An 18,171-nucleotide genomic window follows, 5' to 3' on the forward strand; every position below is an offset into this window, starting at 1 on the left:
TATCCTCCTAGATTGATAATAAGTTGTGGTGGTCCACGACACTGGCCTGTGCGGTCCTAGTGCCTTATTGCTACAGGAGAACAATTCAGGAGTTGCGTTTAGGAAGCTTTTGCCACAATTACTCCTGAAATGGTTACGAATTCTAAACTGAATCTTTTGCGACTGACGCGGTTATGCTTGCAAATGAATGGTGGCCACTTTGAGCACTTCCTCTGATTGTATTTATTTTTCGTTTCATAATCCCTTTTGGGTTGTGCTATACCTTTTCTTCCTATTTTGTACGATAAGCTCACGTGCATTAGAAGAAACAGAACGACCAAACAGGTTGTATTTTGGTACGCAAATATCAAAAAAATTCAAAGTAGAGATCAATCTACAATACTAACAAATTATAACATTTATTTATTAAACTTAAAATTAAAAGTTTAAAATAAAAAAATCTTTACAAATAAAACTGAAGAAGTCAATATTTGATCATTGCTCCATTTTGTTGTACAACCAAGAGCAATCTGTTCCTCATGGACAGGCACAGATTTCGGTGATAGTTCGGGGGTGCCTCGTTCTGTTTCACGGAAGACACCCGGCTTCTTCCAGAACCTGGACGCCGAACCACCGTCCCAGTGTGTTGCCACTTCCGCATAATGGCATAGATAGTGCCCTTCGATAACCCTAAACTCGTCGAAATTTGCCCATACGACATACCTCTCTGGTGAAGGGTTACTATTTTGGCTTTAGTAAATTCAGATACGGCTGGCATTGTATCACTAAATTATTATTATAAACTTGATAGACGTTTACTTCAAACCGTCAATTTTTCGACTTATAAACGTCATAATAACAGTAAAGGGCAGCTTACAATGACATTTTTTGATATGCCAAAATTTGATCGTTCAAAATTTTTTGTCCGCCATAGTACCTACTTGAGGTGCACAATAATGGTACATTTAATGCGATGGGCTCTGGGCTCTTCTGAACTAAAACCCTTGTCAATAATAGTAAATAATGAGGAAGCATGATTTCAAAGTTTTCGATTTTATTGCACAAATCAATATTATAACTAAAATTGAGATTTCGCTTTGGATTGCTTTGATGACATTTTTGTTCCAATTTTGGAAGGTTTGGATCCTTTGCTAGAACTCACCTACAATGTTAATAAACGTAATAATTTTGAATGCGTAATAACAATAATTTATACAAATGTTATTCGACTTTTGGTGGAGACTTCTTCTTGGATAGGTTTACTTTTCGAAGGTCGAGTCTCGGCCATTAGTCCTTTTCTTTTATCTCTTGATAATTTCGCCTTAATAGTTGATGATGCTTTGTCTTGTATTATGTGACGAAGACATTTAGATGATTGATTATCCACCTAAATAGGAAAAAAAGCAACTGTAAAATTTGATTGGTTTGTAAAAAATTAAAAAATTTTGGAAAAGTGAACAATTTTATGATTATACAAGTGGTTTACTAGTTCACAGATTTGTTCCACGTTGACCATTATCTCGTACTCATCGTAATCTTTAGCCGGTATTACCATCAGTTTTGGTTCTATGGACACATCAATGTTAACAATACTACTTTTGGGTAGGGCAAGTCTTTGAAGAGCTCTGAAATTTTGTTCTTAATAAATCAAAATTACCACCTTTACACACCTAGGTATGTAACACGGTCCAGTGTAAACGTCTCTGGTGTTGAAATCTACGATTACCCCCTCGAGCAAAATTATATCTTCCATCATTTCGTTGACGACAAATACTTTATAATTAGACAAGTCAGGTACGAATGATCGTTCGAGAACAAATTTGATCTTGTCTTCGGTATAAGAGCGATAAGATGGAACATCCATCAAGATGGTTAGAGCTTTTTTGAAACCAATATATTTCCAAATTCTGCATTCTAATCTGAAATAAGATATCTTTGGCAAACCGTTCACAACACGTCACTTAACCTACCCGTTGATCGGATCTACATCCATATTTAAAGCATTTTTGATAGTCTTGCGACTCAAGATGAAGACTTGGCTGTAGGTTTCAGCCATAATGACACCATTGTAGGGTCTGTCAGTCAACGTGGCTAGTTCACCTATCGTGTCCCCCGCCACGATGTACTCATACATCGTTTCTTCATAAGTGGATGAACATATGTAATCAACTACTGGTAAAGAACCGATTTCTTTCAGTTTCTCTTTAACTTCGTCCTTGGGTGTGTAAGTCACCAAAAACATTCCTTCAAATAGAATTGACTTCGTGATGGACCGAACAAAGGATTGAAAACAGTACCTGTGATTAGAATATATATGCCGTCTACGACTTCCCCCTCAGCAAAAACAACATCACCGGGATCAAATTTTTTTGTAGCAATATTGTCGTACAGATAATTAATAATTTTCTCGTCATCTCCCAGATATGTCACTTCCCGAAATATGAGTTTCGGGGCTGGGGGCTCGATAGATTTTATACTATTCGAATGTTTGTATCTTTCTGCCAAAGATTTAGATAATTTGTTATATTCGACTGTGTCAATCCATCCTATAATAATATATTACGATACAAGTTTATAAGGAAGCCTTTAAAGCACGCGCGACGAGTTTAACCAAGGCGATCTTCTTTTAACAGGCCATGACACTGACCAGAGACAGTGTGCTATGGAATGGCCTACCACAGTCTGGCAACATTGCTTCACCAACACCAAAAAAAGTCCAATTTACACAAGTTGAATAGAACGTTTTTTTGTTCGACGACCACCTTAAAGGCTCCAAATCGCTTAAAATCTTTAAAATTAACTTGGCGTTTCGTTTTGACAAGTTTTCACATTTATCAAAATCCGTTTACATAGGAGAAAATTCTCAAATTCTGACAGTGTCGAACAAAAAAATAAAAAACTCACGGTATGTATAGGTAGTATGGTCAAAAAGTCTTTGGATCGCGATAGCAATGAAATGTAAAAACCATCTATAGAATTATTTACTTCTACTGCCCGTAGTTTTTATTGTACTTCAAAATAGCGCTAATCTGTCACGGAACTCATTTAAACATAAACGAGGCGAATAAACCCAATTACTAATAATTACTAGTAATATGATTTAATAAAAATTTTATGTTCTCTTTGAAACATTTTGAATTATAACCTGCTAACTTGAAAGTTGTCAAGTAAATGTCAAAAATAATTGAAATAAATTATTTCATAGATAGCTTGTTAATTCCACGGCAACTCTGACCCAAAGACTTTTTGATCATACGATAGTTTAAAACCATCTTGGGTACAGAAAAATAACGGTGCTCATTACCGATAATATTTCGGGTGCTCTGCGTGTTCCGGGCGAGGTGGGCATTTCGAACTTAAATATAACAATTTTGCTTCCCAGTTTCATTTCAATATTCGTTTTTGAAGCCAAAAGATTTTATTTGTTCCCTACTTGTAAACATCAGTTAATCAAGTCACTGTATTCACCTTGAAAATGTCTCTTAACTGGCTAGCATGTAAAATTATACTAGCAAACATGTAAAATTTTACTGGCTAGCCAGTAAAATTTTACACCCATGCTCATATGAGTGATGTGCGTTTCCAAAGCAATACGTGTAAAGCTCATACGATTTTTTTTTTTCAAATACCAGACTTTTTAATAGTTTGTATAACTCTTTACAAGTGAGGAACAAATAAAATATTCAACAATACACGCATGGTAACGGGTTTTACTGGCTTCAGAAGGTGACTGGCTCGCCTTCGGCTCTCCAGTCATATCCTTGATTATTTGGCTTTGGCAAATTGGCTTCGTTTCCTCATTTGATGGAAATTTACAAGTCTACAATTTAAAATCTCCCAGTCTCTCCCTGGACGAAGTATACCTACGTAATTTGAAGAAGAAGGCACATCATTTGAGTTGCAATTTGGTACCCAACACTTAAATGACATTTTAAATTCAATTTGACGAATTTGATAAAGCAAAATTTATTTTAAATATTGAATACAGGGTGATTTTGAAAGTTGTGCAGATATTTTAATCACGAGCTACGGGCTTCATGTAGAACTCGGAAAAAATATTTAAAAAATTCTATGTCAAAAAATAAAATGACATTTATTTTTTGAGCTACAATTTTTTTTAATTGCTCTTAGTCTTCTACGTTGTCAAACAACCTCGTAGGTAAAATTTCGGCACATTTTAAAAATACACCCTGTATATCATATTTTATAAAACATATAACTATAACCTATAACCAGAGACCGCCTTGGTTTAAGAGCACGACGCGCAGCTGAGTGCTTTTAACGTCGCAAGTGCTTTAAAGGCCCTTATAAACGTGTATCATACGCTATTTTTTAACGGGTGACTATTAAAATTTTCACTTGGAGTTGGCTGTGAACGAGTTTTTATTTTTTCTGTTACTTTAGACACACGCAAGAACGAACGACAAATGTCAGTCAGTACAATTGAAACATAACCAAATTAAGAGAAAAAACATTTATTGAAATGTCAAACTTGTCAGTGTCTAAGGTGCAACGGAAAACAAAGAATGATCCATAGCCAACCCTAAGTGAAAATTTTAATAGTCACCCGTTATAAAAACTATCCCACCTCCACCCTGCGGCACGGCAATTTTGCCGGAGTACATACAATATTACGGATATTACTATCAAGTAATAGTGCAGTGCTTATCAACATAATTACCGGCGTCTTGCCTCCGCATTTTGACTTTGTTGTGTATTATGTTCTGTGTCAATGTTAAGGAACTTCCTCACGATTAAAATTTGTTACACAGTCTAGGACTGGTTTACAAATCTATGAGGGGCATGGTGATCAACTCAATAGACCGGGACCAATGGCTTAACGTGACTTCCGAATCACGAGACAGAATATAGCCTTTTTTTTATTATTTTTAAATTTCGCCCTGGGTCGGAATCGAACCCGCGACCCTCGCGTCCCTGAGCCGGAACGGACTCCCTTAGGCTATATTCTGCCTTTATTATACCTGCACTAAAAATAATTATAACAAAAAATAGTAATTTATTACACGAGTTTTATAAGACATCATTTTGTCGCATGCGTGTTTTAGAGAACGACGAGCGCAGCGAGGAGTGCTATAAAGCAAACAAGTGCGACAAAATGGCTTATCAAACGAGTGTAATAGGTACAATATTTGTTCTATTTTGCCCCTGTTTTAAATTTTCAATTAAAATAAAGTTCAAAACATAACGCTAGGAAAATTATATTTAGCAAATATTGCTAACACAGGTAACTAGACGAACAATAGTAAGTTTCGAAGTTAAAGTGTCGTGAAGTGTACCTAGTGATCACTTAACAACTACTCACAGTGAGTCACTGCCAACTTTAAAAATTTAAGAAAATGTTCCTGAAACCGGTATTGAAAAGAACTCCTTTTCGAAACTATAATGACTGTGTTAAAGGTGCAAAACAGAAAAAGTAAATTGAAATACCTTTTCCGAAGTAATCTGTGTCATTAATTGTTGATATAGAATAAATGGTCAATTGTTGTTATTTCGTTGCCATGTATATTTGTTATAAATTATGTATAAATGTGTATTTATCATTGTTCAAAATGTAGGTGAATTTGTTGTTACCTAAGCAACCTTTAAAGCTTTAGTGTTTTAAAGGCCCTTTTTCGCACGCATTTTACGGCCAGTTTCATATTAAACTAAAAGTCGACTTTATCTTAATGTGACTTTAATGGATTGTTGCAATAATATGTTTCTATGGTAAGTGGTAAACTTTAATGTTAAAGTAACTTTAGGCTGATTATGAAATTGGCCGTTAGTGTCGAAAACAGAGATTATGATTCAGGTATAATAAATAGTTATTTTTATATGTATGAAGTGCGTGAAGAGAGTGTTTTTTGTGCATGAAAAGGTCTTTTAAGTCGAGATGCAGTTCGAGGCAGTAAATGCCTTTGAATGCACAAAAAACATCTTTACGCACGAAATATAAACAATTTTTTCTATAATTACTACTTTCAAAACTAAATTTTAAAATTCAAATTTTTGAAAGAAATCTGAAATATATCAACCAGTGACCATGTTGCTAGGTAACTAATAAAAAAACAGTGTGTGAAGTGAAAAACAGAAAAAGGTACCTATTAGGCACTCACGATCTTTTTGGGACCGAGTTGGCTATGATTTTTTCTTTTCATGTTGGACTAACTGACTCAGTGATGCAATGGATGCAATTTTTTTTTCTGTCAGTGTCTGTTCGACATTTTCTTGCCACCGCATTGCCAGATGTATTATTTTAATATTCGTAAGAAACTAAATGATTTAGGTATTAAGTGTGTAAAAATAATTTAAATCTCCGTCAAAGGAACAGTCAAAATTGCCAAAATAATTTCATTACGATAAACAATTTCTACTAAACGATTTAATTTAATTCAAAAAGGACAGACCAGATTTAAGAGATCCGGCAACAATGTACCTGTTTAGCAAATATAACCCTGAACTGAAAGCAACCTAACCTAACACAAAAAGCGTCAATTTCCTTTAGGGACTTTAGTTATCACCGATGTACTGCCAACAAAATCACTAGATGATCATAGCCAACTCGGTCCCAAAAAGATCGTGAATGCCTTATATGTATGTGTGTGAAATCGCATTTCAAACATTGTTATGTATTGTTTCTATAGTTACTATAGTACTAACAATGTAAAAAAAAATACACGTAAGAAAATGACCCATTTCATGCATGGATAACTATACGTGAATATCAATTTTTGAATCAATTATAGAAAAAAAAAATTAAAAGAAAGTATTTAGAAATTCCAAGTATCGAACCTGCCACTTTGAGTTCGACGATGTCGTCTTTCATACTGTTCAAGACCATTCTTATCGCCGATTTCGTTTTAACAGTTGTAGCCACCCACTGGGCTTGCATTTGCTCCATTCCCATACACCTTGTAAGCGAAAGCCGGTCATTCTCGATGGTACCCCTGATACTGTCTCTAATCGGACCGTTGTCAACAATTTTGTTAAGATTATCTAAAATCTCTTCTTCTCCATAAATGTAACTCTTTCCCAATTCGAACGCGAGACTTTTGTGTTCGTTTACTTTGGTATTCAAATATCCGAGGGCAGCATTTGGAACTTTTTTGCAAAAACGGCAACATTTCCAATAAGTACACAATTTGCAAATTCTTAATGCTAGAAGTAGGTTTAATACCACATCGAAATAGTGCTTCTTGAATGTTGGGGCAAGTATCGAAAAAACATAATGAGCCATCACATTTACAAACGAACTGCATAAAATGACGAATTCCAGTATGTTCCAAAATGAGCTAGAACGTTGACGGTTAATCAGATTTTCGCTTTTAAAATCGACTTACGCGAAGTAGGTTTGCATTCCGTGTTTGCAAACATAAATCCAAGAATATGAGAATACTTTAAGCCAAAATTCAGCCAAGTAGACCAAGAAAAAGAAACTGTTACCATTAACAATAAGAAAGCTGCTGTCTGCGACTGATCCAAAGTGACAAACCACTTCTATCATGTTTAGTAACACCATACAATATATAAAAGTGGAGAAAATAAAATGATTTACAATCCGATAGCACCACAATCGCCAAGTTTTTCTTGGCAACTTAAAATGGCCATCCTTGCTTTTCGCAAGATGTTGGATCTGATCGCGCATACAACGATAGAGACAATTCTACAAGAAGATATTATCATCAAACACTTTCTTGCTAAGACAATACCTCTTTTTTAAACATTTTGAAAAGACCGTCGAGTTCTATAATCAGTGAATCACTATCCATCGCAATCTCGACCGCTTGGTGCATTATTCTTATTCCTTCTTTCGATATCATTCCGTTTTCAAACTGTCTGGAGTAGGCAATTTTCCTCAATTTCAAAACCCTCAACTTAGCTTCCTTGTTCATTTCTTTAATTTCTTTGGCCGTCGGTTGATTAGGAACATTTTTTTTGCAATCAGGACAATACGTAGACCTGTATCCCAAAAAATATTCTTCTTCCTCGTCGCTTTCGCCTTCATTAACTGTGTTCATGTTTTTGTAAGGGTGTTTCAAAGTAGTTGTATTCAATACCAAGGGCCAGTTGGCATCTGACAAGAACCTGTCCATTTTTAAAATAGCGATTTCTCTTGCCCTAGCTTCGTAAATGTATTTCATACAGTTGTTCATGTTGATCTCTCTCGACAACGAGATTTTGGTCAGTCCTAAAGCTTTCAGTAATATCGGAACAAAAGACCCATTAATGAGAAGCATCAATATATAGACGCCGACAGCGTGCAAGAAAAAGGTAGACTCTTTTCTCTTGTCCTTTTCTTCCTCTCGAAACATCAGGGAAATCATTGTTGCCATGTTCAGGTTGACTGGATTTTTTAAACCTCCCCAGACACAAATTACCATGTTTTGGAAAGACATACCGTAACCGACTCTACTCAAGATCGGTGAGTGAACAAAGAAGCCCAAGAATCGAAATAGGTTTGTTATAAGATAAGTGACAAAGACAAGGATTACATCTTCTATTCCCAAATCGTGGCTTATGAATGCGGTAGCAAGTATTCCGATCAGTATGAAGAGAATACCGTTCATGAGGGTAGTTACCATTTGCCAGAAGTATATAATCCCTTGCTCGACTTCCTTCGAAAGAGAAGTGCGTTCCATACCCATCTTGATTCCTGTAATGACATTTGCGATGAGTCCCGCGTTGCACATCCAGTTTCCAAGAAAGTAGGTCGTATAGCACATGGAGATTGTCAACACCATCAGATTAATGGGGTCGTTATACGCATATCTCATCATGAAGGCACCGAAGTAAGCAAATATGCAACTTAATGGAACTCCTAAAGTGTAATCAAAATGAAGATGCCATGAATGATTACATTTTGCAGAATCAAGATTTACCCATGAATAACTGACGGACAAATCCTGTTAAAAATTGGTACCAGCGAACCACCCACTTTTCATAATGATGTTGTATCACTCTGAATATGTAGAAAGACAAAGCGCCAGACACAACAGTTTCACCGTTGAGTAACGTAATGACGTATTTGGTTTGAATAGTAGATTCCTTGAGCCAGCGTAAAACGTCCAGCGGATAAATAGAACTAAACATGATCCCAAAGAGCATTGCTTCAACGTAGGACCAAGTAGAATCTATGATTTCCTTCATGAGTAATCCAGTGGCGGCCATACTCAAGATTGATACTAAAACGTGTTGAATTATTTGTTTTGTTGAAAGTGCAAGGATGGGCCTACCTGGTATAGATATGATAAAAATTTGTGGCAAAGCCTTTATGAAAGCGTGGGCGTCTATGCAAAAAGAGGTACTGTAGAGTATCATTGGTAGGAAAATGTACTGGATATGGTGCACCATTTGCCGTACCATATACCCTATTTGGTCCATCCACTCGATATGATCCATTGCTATTCCGCAAAGAAGGCCGGCGGTGATGCAGAAGATCGCATGTGGGACACAAATGTCAAAAGTCTAAGTAATACATATTACATTCACTCTAACGAATTTTCATTAACTTACCACAACCGCATGACGTATGAAAACTACCAACACGAGACCAGTATATACAAATAACAATTGGTTTGGGTAAAATCTTGTATCGTCATTGTCTTTTTTGTCTTTTTGGCAATTTATATAACTGAAGAACACTAAGACTACAAAAAGTGTTCCAAGAATCTTGTTCACCATATTTGCTTTGTACTTTTCGGATAATTATCAATGAAGTTTATTAGACCAAATTTATTGACTTGTTGTCTAGGCTGCGTCCAGTTGAAATTGTTTTGGTTAAAATAAAATAACAAAATGGCCTGCTAATTACATTGTTGAATAATTAAATCGGTATGGAGGACCATTTATTACTTCCGAGTTCTGATATCACTTTTCCAAATAATTTTTAACATAAAAATATTCAGTAGAATTTCCCACAAAAATCATTCATACCATATTTGAACGATATTGCTGTAGTTCCAGAATTGGGTAAAATTGCAAAACAACAATGATCAATTGGAAAACAAGTTTTAGACAATCAGAATTTTATAGCTGCCAAAATTGCACAATATCAGAAGCTAGGGTGGTAACCCAGTTGGGACTTCCAAAAAGTTAACAAGATCTTGACAAGACAAGTCAAATAGAATTTATGAGAGGTTATGCCCGTTTCACATTAGCATTAGAGTACTTTCCATTGTGTCAAAGAATGACCTAGGCGACCAAAATTTATTGCTCGCGACAGTGCATTTATACCACGGCCTCCTAGATTCATAAGAGACTCGTCTCTTATCCGGCCTGTCGCATTCGATAAATGTCTGTTTTTGAAAATTCCCCGTATAGTATGTCCATCTAGCGACTTTAATGTGATCCATATATTAGTATATGCAACTAAAAATACGTATGAATAATGACATTTTATATAATAAATTGTCAATTTGAAAAACTAAGTGCAGTTGAAACTTTAAAAAATGCCACAAACAAAGAAAAAATGTTGTATTAGTTCACGACATAAAGTTAACACTTCTTATCATAATCTACCCAATGATGTCACTTTAAATGCGGCATGGAAGACCCTCGAAGACAGGACTGAGAGATCATATCATGAGTGCCGCAGAATATGCAAGTAGTAAAATTTTACCAATATTCCAAAATTTAAGGACCAATGTAAATATTTTAGTCACCTTGCAAGATAGTTCTCTGGAAAAACTAGAAAAATTGTCTTCTTTTAGTTATTTGCCAAGTACCAATTTTCAAATTGAGACGGCGGCAACAGCTTTTTTATGTGGCTACTTAATTATGAAAATAACGAAGGCAATCCATGGATGTGATTATTGCTTGTCACATTTAGAAGATTCAAATTCGAAAAAGAAAATCCCGTTACTGGAATTAATTTATTACTAAGATAGAGGAAGGCTAAGTTACCCCAATGATCAATTTGTGGGTCTAGTATAGTTTGGGAATGAGAAATTGGAATTTTAGCTTCTTCACTTGCATCTTGCAATGGGTTTTGGGTAGGTTAAACATTATAGATAATAATGAAGATTTACGACTATGAGCAGTTCATTCCAGGAGGGACAAACAATCTGCATTTTGCCGATATTCGGCATCCCTTTTTAGTAACTAGCAATATTATAATCTTTACAATCTACCCTAAACCCATTGCAAGTGAAGAAACTTAAATTCCAATTTCTCGTTCGCAAACTATACAATTTACAATAATTTCAATAATAGTAGAAATTCTACCAAGCATTCCAAAGGAAAATATAAATTTTGTTTTGAAGAATATCTTGGCCTCATATCTTTCGGGAAATCCACTAATTCATTGTCCTGTTCATGGTAAAATGTGAGTGAGACACTTATTTAAAAATTAGAACTTCCTGTCATTGTAAATTTTTGTAACTTGCACTCACAGACAAATAACAAAAAATAATAAAAAAGAAATTTGTTGAAATTAAATTTACCGTTCATAAAAAATGTTTTTGATTTGAGATTTTGAAAAAGTGTCAGATGTATGTGTGCGTTAAAACTGTTGAAAAATGTTGAAAACACCTCTATAAAACAATAATTTCCTGCAAGGCAGGCAACCAGTACAACACATAAGCCCCGTATTGTGGCGCACCCTATAAAACAAAAATAATGCTTAGAACTACGAATGCGGCAGGCCGGATAAGAGACGAGTCTCTTATGAATCTAGGAGGCCGTGATTTATACAGTGCCTTTTTTTTACGCTGGCAATAGGGATTTACATGCTAAAAAGTTTAGGATCTATTAATGGGCTTTTTAGTAGGAATTTTTAAGTGAAATTCGGTAGGATATTAGATTAGTATTTTATAAATCAATTTCAGTTTGGCACACCGTACTATGGCGGCCAAAAAATTGTAGCCGTCACTATCTTGACATTCCCATAAATTGTAAATAAACCTTTAGAAACCGTAACCCCACTTTCGATTCTTGTCATTTTGACCACAGTATTTTTGACAATCAATTTAAACTGTTTGAAGCTCAGATATTCCAAAAATCCAACATGAATAAACAAAATTAGAGCAATCGTACATAGATAACCTGAGGTTATCTGTGTAGTAGAAATGACAAAATAATTTCGAGTTTTGAAATTTACCACCCAAAAAATAACATTCATAATCAAGACGGTAATCATGATGACAATAAAGTATGGATTACAATTTGATTTTTTGAAATGACAAATAATGACGGCTAACATGATTTTTAAAACTTCTTGAATGTTTTGTCGATAAATCTGACACATTTTCAAAATTGACACAACAATCAAAATTAAGGTTATTAATACATAAAGATCGTTTTAGAATGTTTGACAGCACGATGACACTAGTGTCCAAAATTTATTGATCGCAATAGTGCTAATGTCAATATACATGAAAATTTCAAATTATTCTTGTCTAAAATATTGCATATTCAGGTTTTGATAAATAGAGAATCGTCTTACTTGCTTCTGAAGGTTGTCTAAACCGCGACCATGTTGATCTTTTGCTTTTGAACCCTGCCTCCGCAGCTGGGATTTGGATTTACCCCACCCGTATAACACTGATGGATTAAAATAATTTTAAGAACAGTAAAAAATAAGGTTAAACATCCTAAAGCTTGCTTTAGAATTTAATGTCATTTATGTCACATTGACGACCAAAGTATTTTGGCCGCGATAGTACTTACAAAACAAAATAATCACGGAATTAGAGGAAAAAGAAGTTTATTAAATTTACCACGTGGCTTGCCAAGTAGGCTGACGTAATGTGAACTCAACAAACGTCAAACAGTAGGTAACAATTCTCAATTCAAATAAAGAAATGATGCAAGACACTAACCAAGACGATCATAAAAATTTTGTGAAACATTTTGTAACTGTCTAATGTCTAATGATGATTATAAATAAAACATTCTGGGCAAGAAATAATGTAATAAATTAAAAGTACTTTTTTTAATTAATTCCGCAATTATTTTATTCTGTATTCTGTCCTATGGACAACGTTAAAAAAAAGCACTGTATATAGTATAATTCAGAATAAGTGGCATCGCGGTAGGCGTTGATTCTCTAAAGTGAGCTTTATGTTATGTCAAAAAATTTAGTAAACATGTGAAACCGTCATTACTTTATTCTGAGGTTATGCCTTACATAATTTTGACATGGTTTTCACCCACAGCAGAGATAACCCCTAGACAAATAATACACTTTTCATAAATGAAACAAGGAAATTCCAAATACTTATAACAAGAAAATAAACACAAAACGATTCCAATGATAATATCAAAACCAAATTAAAAGCGAAGGTTACCAACAGCATCGAAACTAGGGTATTATTAGCAAGGGTCTTGCTCCCAACGTAAATTTGAATTTCCAACGCCTACCGCGATGCCACTTATTCTGAATTATAATATAGCAGTATATGGATTTTTTCTGTCAATATGACGTTTATTAACAGTGGTGTATCAGCGTATAAGTAATTAAAACTAGTGCATTAAAACTGCTTTGTAAAATACATTAAACAATTAATTGTTTTATTATACACAATAAATAAAAATCCAAAATTTGACAAACTGAAAACTTGAAATTTAACAAATAGCTACAAGGGTAAGTTTTTGCTACGCAAATTAATATTTGGCGTAATAATCTTTTGCAAGCTTCGGTTCATTGATAACACTACGCATGTGATTTTTACAAAATTACAATAGAAAAATACTGATGTAAACTGTTCCATGGCCGCAACTGTAACTGTACTCAAAAATATACAGGGTAACTTTGAAGGTTGTGCAGATACTTGAACCTGTGACATGAATAAACAAAATTAGAGCAATAGTACATAGATAACCTGAGGTAAACGTTCTGTGTAGTAGAAATGACAAAATAATTTTGAGTTTTGAAATTAACCACCCAAAACATAACGTTCATAATCAAGACGGTAATCATGATGACAATAAAGTACGGATTACATTTTTTTTTTTTTAATTGACAGACAATGACGGCCAAAATTCTTTGGCCGGCATAGTACTCTAAGTTCATCGGTTGAGTTGAATATGACTTTTCCAAAGAAAAAAAAAAAAACAAAACGCGCTTGTCAGGCTACACAGACTCAGGGAAAATAGACCTGATCACATTTCCAGAAGTGTGCCATGGAGCTCGGGTATAACCCAGCATTCAACAAGTTCTGCCAAGCGTTAGGTTGTTTGGGTCTCCCTTGGGGTGCAAAATTTATAAGGGCCACGAGGTCGTGTTCAACGCTTGGAGGTTAGAGGAAAACAAACCCCTCAAACAGAGAGAGACCCTCGCGGTAAGGTCAAGAATTTACATCTACAGCAAACTGGAAAAAGCAAACAAAAAAAGAAACGCGACAAATATTTGTTGACAGAGCCATCTAAGAACACTTTCAAATTGGGATGGAAAAGTGGTAACAACCAATAACACATACGTAAAAATTTAAAACCATAGTCCGGTCGACCCTAGCATATTAGAGCCGGTTCATCGACAAGGGGGGGCGCCCTGAATAATATGGAGGGTGCCCCAGGACTAAGCGGTGGAAATAACTAAATGTAGTAGATCCCTAGCTAAGGAAAAACCCACGGAGACACCTGAAATATATAGTCTATTTTTTAATGAAAGAACCACAACACCGCAATTTACACCCAAAATAGAGCTGACAACATTGTACACTTTTGACATAGGGTGAAAAATTTCATCATATAAAAAGTGAGGTTATTAGAGATATTAGTAACGCAGCATGTTAATAAAGTTAATAATAACTAATAACAACTAATTTGAGAGTTTAATAAATGTCTTACTTTGCGAGACATTTTTAATAACACGTTTAAATTTTAGCTGTGAGTTTGCGAACTTTCAAGGACATTAAAAATGGCAGACGTTGGCTGGTATAGCCAATAGATATCATTAAATTCTCTAAATTTAGTAAAATTTTATATTTACAAACCTAAATCAACAGGTCGTGGTTGCTACCGGGATGGAAAGTGGAAACTTTGAAATTTTGATTAAAGTGTTGATAACTAGGTACTTATCACACCGAAAGCGTCACTCGGAATAATTAAAAGGGGATTAAAAAGGAGGGAGTGCGCTTATAAAAAGTCAAAAGCACAGACCCACGCTAAAACTTGGTGCCTTTTTTTCTTGGAACGTTAGTGAATTGTTACACCTGAGTTTACAAAAAAAAAACGTCATCCGTACGATTTTATAAAATTTGTAAAGCTAGAACCAAGCTGCCTTACGCTCCTTCGCAAGCTTATAAATGTTAAAAGCGTAATACATGGGGATGGTAGAGATAATTGTGGATTTTGTAAAACATGGCGAAAATATCACAAACCCACGTGCGACCCATTTGTGTCGTTTGCCACCTGGGTCCTTGGTGCCTACCTGACAAGAAATTGGTAGGTAGTCCCCCGCGAGTAGTTAGAACGCCAGAGACTGAAGATGCTGTTCTTCAGTCCTTTGATGACGACGGTAGAAGAAGTATATTTGGCAAGGGAAAATTTAATAAAACGAGCTCGCCTATTCCTTCAGATGAAAGGTGGTCCTTTTGAACACTTGTTATAAATTATTCTTTTTATTTTGCATGTTTCTTATTTCATTTGTTGCATTCTACATCGTTTAGTTATAAAATTTGATCTTAAATTTTTAATAATAATGATGCTAAAATAAATAGGTTTGTTCAATCCAGTTTTGTCTTCTTTCTTTCAGAACTGCCACTATGCTTGATCTGTTGTTCAAAACCTACGTGTAACTCCAGCTTTTTTTGCAATGTCAAGAATGTAACTAAGTCTTTTCTTTCATTTCGACGATGACGAATCCCGCTCGTGTAGCTGCGCTAATATGTTACAGATGCAGAGTGTATGCACAGGAGTCAGGATAAATTTCTTGTGATTCCGATTCACTTCACAGGCCCTGCATATTTCACTTTTTACTAAGATTATTAAGGTAGTAATAAGTATTACTCACTTGGCGCTACGTCGCCATTTTACGTTCCATCAACAAAGGTTCAATTCATCATATCCCTCCCCTCAATTTCCCATACCCCTCAAGGTTACAATTGCTCTGGAAATTTTCACTCATAACAAACCATATTGGCATATTTCATTCATTGCCGAAAGAAGAAACTTCTTGCGTTCCCTGATTTAGATTTTATACATTTGTTCACCTGCCTTTGGCGAAATTATCCCATTTTTGGTTATTTCAAAACTAGCTGTCACTTTTGACGTCTGTTTCGACAAGTTGACCAGATAAATATTGAAAATAATTGTATTTCTTCTTGCACCGTTTTGGCTCAAAGCGAATATAAAAAACGTCATGATATATTCGCAAAAATTATACACATGAATTTAGCAGTTAAATTCAATTTATTAAAGGATACACAACCACATTACATTTATAAACCAGAAAGTTGTTTACAAAATGACAATTACAAATTATATTTTGATCGGACAGTTTTAACTGACATTCACACTCAGCATAACAGACCAGACATTATTATTTTAAATAAACAACAAAAGCAAGCATATCTTTTAGATATAGCTGTTCCAAATTCACACAATATAACACAGACATACAGTTGTGGACAAAATGAAGTGGGACAATGTTTTTTCGCTAATGTAAGTCTGTGTTTGACCCGGTGAGGTCGAATGTTTTTGAATAAAGACTTGTTAATAATAATAACCTAAATTTGTAAATAACACCACAAGTTTTAAAAAATTACACAGTATTATATATAGTGGAGCTTTAACAATTATCAGATTAAATGGATCAAAAGAAATTGGCCAGACAAATAATATAAAAGCGAAAGAATTACCAAAATGGGAACAAAGACTAAATAAACGTATTAATAATATCAGACGAGATTTAGGTAGAATAACTCAATATTTAAAGGGTATAAATTCTAATCATCTAAATAATTGTATTCAATCCATTTTAAATAACAACCGAATACATTGTTTAAAATATAATGAATATAATAAAACATTAATAGAAATCAAAGACACTTTATTACAGAAGTTAAATATTTATTCTAAACGACTCAAAAGATATAAAAATAATAAACAACGCAAATTTGAAAACAAACTATTTAGAAATAATGAGAAGTTGTTTTACAAAAATTTAACAGATAATAAAACTCAAACTAATAATGGTACACCAAATATAAACGAAATTAAAGAATTCTGGTCAAACATATGGTCAAATGAAGTTCAATTTAATAATCAGGCAGAATGGATTCCTCATTTAGAAAATGATATACCAGATAGTAATAATCGACATCATATTCAAATTAGCCTTGAAATTTTAGTTAAAAATATTAATAGTTCACATAATTGGAAATCCCCTGGAGGTGACCAAATTCATAACTTTTGGTTAAAAAAATTTACTTGTATTCATAAATGCTTACTTGATCACTTTAACGGATTTATTAGGGAACCTAACACATTCCCAGAGTTTTTGGCCCATGGTATAACATATCTGAAACCAAAAGATTCCGATACTAAGAATCCATCAAAATATAGGCCAATCACATGTCTGCCTACAATTTATAAAATTATGACATCTTGCATTAAAGTTATAATTTACCACCATTGTCAAAAATTAAATATACTTAATGAAGAACAAAAAGGTTGTATTAAAGAGTGTTTTGGTTGTAAAGAACAACTCATAATAGATACGGTAATAATGGAACAAGCTAGAAAAAATAATAGAAATATTTATACCGCATTCATAGACTACAAAAAAGCCTATGATTCAGTACCACATTCATGGTTAATTAAAATTCTTAAAATTTATAAAATTAATTTGGATTTGATTAACTTTTTATCTCATGTTATGACATTTTGGAGAACTACTTTAAATTTATCAATAAACAATACTAAATTAAAATCCGAGCCTATTCAAATTAAACGGGGAATTTATCAAGGAGATTCTTTAAGTCCTTTATGGTTTTGTCTAGCCATTAATCCTTTGACAAATCTATTAAATAGCACTGGATATGGTTTCAATATTAGACTTAATAATACCACACTATCCAAATTAAATCACCTTCTTTATATGGATGACATAAAACTTTATGCATCAAAAAAGAATCACATTTTATCTTTACTAACAATAACTGAAAATTTCTCAAATGATATTGGAATGAGTTTTGGTATTGATAAGTGTAAAATGCAATCAATATGTCGCGGTCATTACGAACATTTAGA

General features: G+C 34.2%; 1 protein-coding gene across 1 annotated transcript; it reads right to left on the bottom strand.

The window, feature by feature from the left end:
• Positions 1 to 997: 997 nt before the first annotated feature.
• LOC138123848 (sperm-specific sodium:proton exchanger-like) lies at positions 998 to 9,756 on the bottom strand. Its single transcript, XM_069038680.1, has 12 exons — positions 9,493 to 9,756; positions 9,213 to 9,444; positions 8,859 to 9,161; positions 7,689 to 8,797; positions 7,320 to 7,642; positions 6,772 to 7,271; positions 2,277 to 2,525; positions 1,950 to 2,223; positions 1,650 to 1,898; positions 1,466 to 1,604; positions 1,196 to 1,366; positions 998 to 1,141 (listed from the first exon to the last, which is right to left on the bottom strand). Exons 1-12 carry the CDS (start codon positions 9,658 to 9,660, stop codon positions 1,058 to 1,060), a joined length of 3,801 nt encoding a protein of 1,266 aa, XP_068894781.1. The 5' UTR covers positions 9,661 to 9,756; the 3' UTR covers positions 998 to 1,057.
• Between the last annotated feature and the right edge of the window lie 8,415 nt (positions 9,757 to 18,171).

This window comes from Tenebrio molitor, chromosome 2, assembly GCF_963966145.1.
Source record: "Tenebrio molitor chromosome 2, icTenMoli1.1, whole genome shotgun sequence".
NCBI classification, from domain to species: domain Eukaryota; kingdom Metazoa; phylum Arthropoda; class Insecta; order Coleoptera; family Tenebrionidae; genus Tenebrio; species Tenebrio molitor.

Bases quoted from the DNA above. Each gene is read 5' to 3' on its own strand.
- LOC138123848 (XM_069038680.1), bottom strand. From the start codon at position 9,660: ATGGTGAACAAGATTCTTGGAACACTTTTTGTAGTCTTAGTGTTCTTC. The intron at 7,272-7,319 runs GTAAGTCGATTT...TCAACGTTCTAG, and splicing joins GGAATGCAAACCTACTTCGC to CTCATTTTGGAACATACTGG. The intron at 2,526-6,771 runs GTTCGATACTTG...ATATTATTATAG, and splicing joins CGTCGAACTCAAAGTGGCAG to GATGGATTGACACAGTCGAA.